General features: G+C 39.1%; 1 protein-coding gene across 1 annotated transcript; it reads left to right on the top strand.

The window, feature by feature from the left end:
* On the top strand, positions 1–1,704 carry LOC105618258. Its single transcript, XM_012199798.1, has one exon. The coding sequence runs from the start codon at positions 1–3 to the stop codon at positions 1,702–1,704; it is 1,704 nt and encodes a 567-aa protein (XP_012055188.1).
* The last annotated feature ends 4,296 nt before the right edge of the window (positions 1,705–6,000 follow it).

The following is a 6,000-nucleotide window of genomic DNA, read 5'->3' as shown; positions in this document are numbered from 1 at the left end:
ATGCCCGCCTGCTCGAGCGAGAGCTCGTCCAGATTATGGTCTTCCAGCCCGCCGATGTCGCGTAGCAGCAGCATGTCGCCGACACTACCCGGTACACCGTTGTCTACATCGCCACCCCGAATGTCACCTGTGTCCATGTTGAAGCGTATGTCGTCAAATGTGGTCGTGTCGACGTCCCACGCGCCGAACAATCTTTCCCGGGCGTCTTCGTTCTCGAGTATGTCAACAGTGATACTCTCTCAGAAACGACAGCAGAAACGACAACATCACCATCAACAGGATACGCTGGCAGTAGATAATCGGAACATCGAGAGAAACAACGATTCCATTCTCCGGAGGATCTTGTCTTGGTATTTCGGACTTCTATTGAGTCTATTTCGAAGTATCTTCAATGTCATTAGCTATGCGATCTGGGCTCCTGCTTTCTGGGCATCTGCTTGGATCTGCCTGCTTTGGGTGATTCTGCAACTGCCACTGACCGCTTTCAAATGGTTCATCACGGTCCTGCATACCCCGGCATACGAGAGATCACGCAACAAACGGTGCGTGCTGATCAGCGGCGGTAGCACAGTGCAGGCGGTGCATCTTGCACGTAATTTCTATAAGGCGGGCGCCCGAGTGATAGTATGTGATCTCGAGGGCCTGTTCGGTCTAGCCAGATTCTCCACCGCCTGTTCCAAGTACTACACGATACCGCAGCCCGGACCCAGGAACATTGTCGAATATATAAAGGCGTTACGGGATATTGTCCAGTGCGAACGAGTGGCCTATTACATACCGGTGAGTGCTACCAGCACTGCATACTACGACGCCTTGGCGAAACCGCATCTGGAGATCATGGGCTGCGAGTGTTTCATGCCCGATACCAGCGAAGTGACCGCGCTGGACGACCCGTTGGAGCTACTTCGACGCTGTCGCATGCTCGGTCTTACAATCCCACAGCACTTTCTGTTGCGATCAATGCAGGACTTGTCTGCGCTCTATGAACGAAACACGTTCCGTAATGGTAGGTACATGATGCTAGCTGCCGGTCCCGCAGGGATGCGTGATCGCGCCAAGATCTTGCTACCACCCACCTTCAGAGAGTTCCGAAATCAACACGAAATCAGCGAGAGGCGACCGTGGGTGGTAATCCGCGACCCCGGTGGAGATCACTTCATTACTTGCACTACGCTGAAAGATTCACGGATAGTAACGAACGTGACCTGCCGAGTGGATGAAGATCGGGGTCTCATACCAGAAGAACGTCCCGAGATTATAAGATGGCTTGAACAGTTTTTCACCCGTTCCTTCGGTGGCAAAATCAACGGTCACATGAGCTTCCGATTGGCAGTGGCTGAGGAGACGGGTGAGCTGATGTCTATCGGCTGCCGGGTGGGCGTAAGCCTGCCCTACATCTGTTACACAGGAATACATCCGCGTCTGGTATGGAAACCCTGTCGACACTTCTCCAGGCAGAATTCAATGTTGGTAGGTACGTCGAGCCGACAGCTGCTGTCCGATACCGTGGTGAGTGCCCTCAAACAATCAACCAACGAAACCGCACCCCATCTTCTAGGCACAGTGCTGGACAAGAGGGAATCCCTTTTTGTGTATTGGGACCCGTTGCCCTACTGTGCCTACTATCATCTCCAATTACCGTTTAGGCGCGTTGCAGAGGTCATCAGGACGCAGCATAACCCACCCCTGGCGGTAGTGCAATAGAATTCATCCTTAAAGCGGAAGTTTTTTCTTGTATCTGTACTGAGATCTCTTCTGTTTCGCTTACTATCTTATGCAACTATCCTTCAAAACATCTCGAGGATCATGAAGAACTCACAATTGATCCTTAACTCGTGATGTAAGAGTTGAATGTATTTGAATCTCAACGTTGATCTCGCGTCTCCGAGAAGAAACGAATATGCCAAAGAGGAGACGAATCCGCAGACGAATCCCGGAGATCGTACTTATTTCTGTTTCGTGAGTAATTGTGTAGAGTGTGATATTATTTATTGGAGAACAGTGTATCTATTTCACATGCGACTAATCCGCAAAGTCTCATCGGCAATAAGCTATGTATTCCTTTGTTACATTACCTTGCGTCATAACAATGAATATGAGACTAACAATACGATTCCACGCATAGAATGTGAAAGAGAAAGTGTATATGTATATAATTTAATTTCATTTGCTTATTAATTAACGATTGTAACGTATAAATATGTAGCAGTACTATTTTACTGAAAAGAAGAGGAAAGAGACACGGTAATTGTGTGTCAATTCGAGAATTAGAAAATAAGGACTTGTTCACGTAAAACACTCATCATGACATCAAAATGGTTCCAATTACTAAGAGTCATTTTTCAATCAGTAACGATTAATTTTAACGTCATTTTGACGTTATCGTGACTTGTTGTTCTGCTTGGATGACAAAAGCGCGTTCTCTCTGACTTGTGTCTAAGAGGGAGTGAATGGAGGACCGTACCGTTTGCGACACTATCGCACTACCAGCAATCGCCAGTTTGTTCACGGATTTTAACGAAAGTGAGCGAGTTAAAAATAGGTGCAAAGGTCAAGTTCGGCTTGTAATCGGCTTAAAAAAGAAAAATGCGAAAAAAAAGAAGAAATACAGCGGTGTGTTGCCACTCGAGCCTCTGCCATTTGTTCTCGATTGGGGGAACGTATGAAAGAAGCGCGATCGGGGATCACTGATGAAAAAATGCTTGCTCTCGGCAAGTTGCACACTATCAGTACTGATTGTACTAAAGACTTGCGCTGCGCGTGATTAATATGTTCCTATCTTTCCCTGCATACTGGCATTGCGACGATTCGTATAATAACGAGAAAAGGGGGAAAAGGAAGTCGATTCATCAAGAAGCCGGCTAATCTTACCTTCATTGCTATATTTTACGATAATCACCAGAGAGACTTCTCTTTGATTCAATTTGCTCGAATCGTTGCTAATCGCTTGCTTTAGACGCTAAGAGGTCATTGAGAGATTTCATATTTTAAAAAAATGACGGCTTATCATGCATGCAATGTATGAACTAGCGATATATTCTAGAGAGAAGATTAATCTTCGATTTTCCATCATTATTAAGATTAAACAATTGTTCACGAATATGTAATAGCGAAAGATGTTCATACAATCGCTGATAGGATTATTTACAAACTATCATATATTCAGATCAATAGGCACTGACGATATCATTTGCTTGCCGAGTAAGAGCGTATTCGCTTACAAATATACGATTGCTTGGTATATGTTTTGTAAATACCATCGCGTAATTGATGGAAGTGACTTAACCCTTCTGATATCATTTCTCTTTTATATGAAAAAAGCACATTTATAAAACGTTTCGATTTTTTTTATATTATGTTAAATCAGATTTAATGATTCTCGAAGCTGAGACGTATCTTAGTGCCTTACAATAAAACGAACAATTATTTATTATTTTCTTTAAATCTCGATGAAACTTTTCGAATGTTTCTTGGGATCAAGCATGTCGAAATATATTAATCAGAAAGATGACGAACAATATAGGTTTGTCTGAATCGTTTAATCTATTTTATCGCGTAATTTTCGAATTATTTCGAAAATTTAGCTTTAAAGAGAAGTCTGCGAAAAACTTTAAGATATAATCTATATTATTTCTGATAATATAATCTATATTGTCAATTTTTTGTTAATAAATATTAAAAAAAAATATTAAATTATATGTAATATATATTTTTGTTATTCCTCAATAAGCTAAAGCATTTATGTCAATTGATTACGTATGTACACACACACACACACACACACACACACACACACACACACACACACACACACACACGCGCGCGCGCGCGCGCGCGTATACATATATATATGTATTTTAATATATTTAAATATATTTAATATTTTAATATATTTCTATACGATCTGTTACATTCGTATTGCAATAAATTCCACAAATACACATATATCTCTTATCCATTTGTCTATTAAAATTATATTAATCAGCGAAAATCAATTGAAATTGATATAAAAAAAACCAAAAGTATAGAGGATCAAAATTAAAAATTTATGTAAGCAACATTCTTTATTTTTTTGTTATAATTTTCAAACCATAAGATTTATTTGCACTGATAAATACTTCATAAAGCTAAAACTTACAAAATATTGCAATATAGTATGGAGTATTTTTAACAAAAGTGATTTTTTGATAATTCTTTTGTCTTTTCCGATATACTATTATAACGGAGGAATAATGACTAATGTATGTCATCGTGATCATATCGTCGATCAGATCGATCGTTCGCTGAAATCGTTATTTGTTCGTACTAACGAGTGCGATGTAATGCATTTTGCACATGAGGGCGTTTCACCAACGTGTTGCTGGTTGGCTGATGGAACTTATAATCTCCTCACGACGCGATTGTACGCGTGAAGTAAATAATGCCTCGCGCTATACATGAAATGACCCGGGGGCAACACTGGCTGACGGACTTTGACAGCTCGGGGTCGCCGGTTCGTAAAGAGAGAGAGAGAGAATAGAGAAGTCGGTTCGCCGGTTTTATCTGTCTTTTTTCTCCTTTTTCCTTCCCTTCCTTCTTTGAAACTTCACTTAACTATTTCTTTCTGCAAATAGATAGTACTAATATTCGCGTCATCAAGCAAAATCAACTTTGCTATCAAATTAATCCTCAATCGTCTTCAGTTCGACTAATATATAATTAATCGCATGGGATTACGACCATATTACATTATTTGACGTATTACATACGTCAATTTTTATTATATAAATTGGAACTTAATAACCTTATCTGGTTAAAAAATAATTCAATAATTTTGAAAATGTGTTCGCAAATTAGCAGAAAAATTCGAACTGATCAAATCTGTTAATGAAAAAGCATCATTATTTTTCGCACTTCTATTCAGCATTCACATAAGCCAATATATCCGAATAATATCTAATCTCAAGAATCTAAAACTAAAATGGACTGATAAAAGTGATCTGAAATATCGATTTTCCGACGATGATAAAAAAGAAACCAATGAACGGAAATGTTCGCGAGTTAACGGAAAAATTCACCTGATAAGACATGATATGCAAAAGCTGTCTGGCGATAGTTTTATCATTGATAATTCCTCCATGTGCCTCGCCATAAAAAAATCACGTTAGAGATGAAAATACGAGAACGTGACTGACGATTAAATATAAGGATAGTAAACTAATTGACAGTAAACATCGCGAAATATACAGAATTATCTTTAAAAATGAAAATTATCTATCTTCAAAAGTCAATGCGAATTATGGTGAAGATGACCCAATTTCAAACTTCTCTCGTTATTTATGATGATATATTCTGATAATTACTTCTACAAGGTAAATGAATAATAACATTTATAATATTTCCTACCTATTCTAATATTTTTAAGTAAGTATAAAAGTATTTTTAGATAAGTCTAAGTTAAGAGAAGATCATCTTAGAAAGCGAATATTTCATCAGATATTTTATTTATATATTCCAGCCATTCTATTGCATAAAATAAGAGATACCTCACGAAATGTTCACTTTCTGATGAACTTGCATCTTTTATTACAAACGAAAACGGAAATAAGAGTCACAAGTCGACTCTGTTTCTTTTTTTCACTGAACAAGGGCGTGAGTCGGAGATTTGGACAATGGCGGCAATAAAGTGTGTAACGCAACCTTATCATGCAATAATATTGAAATGCAGTTCCTTGACGACGGCTAGTAAAATAAATCAATATACGCCAGTACCCTTCTCTTATTTTTTACTTTCCTTCAGGAAAGGCACGCGATAAGGGCGTCTATCTTATCCATAAACTTAGCCGAGCTTTCATTCACAGAGCGACGCCTCCTTCCGTTTCTACTTAAGACGATACATAATATTCTGAATAACGTAATAACGATGACTCTTGCTTTCGATATAATAACGATAATAACGATAACCCCGAGTCGATTTCGTTAATAAAACTCAACAAAGTAAAAGGACTTAAAAGTTGCTAA

Source organism: Atta cephalotes (genome assembly GCF_000143395.1).
Source record: "Atta cephalotes unplaced genomic scaffold scaffold00016, whole genome shotgun sequence".
In the NCBI taxonomy this organism is placed as follows: domain Eukaryota; kingdom Metazoa; phylum Arthropoda; class Insecta; order Hymenoptera; family Formicidae; genus Atta; species Atta cephalotes.
This window is presented reverse-complemented; position numbering and strand designations above follow the sequence as displayed.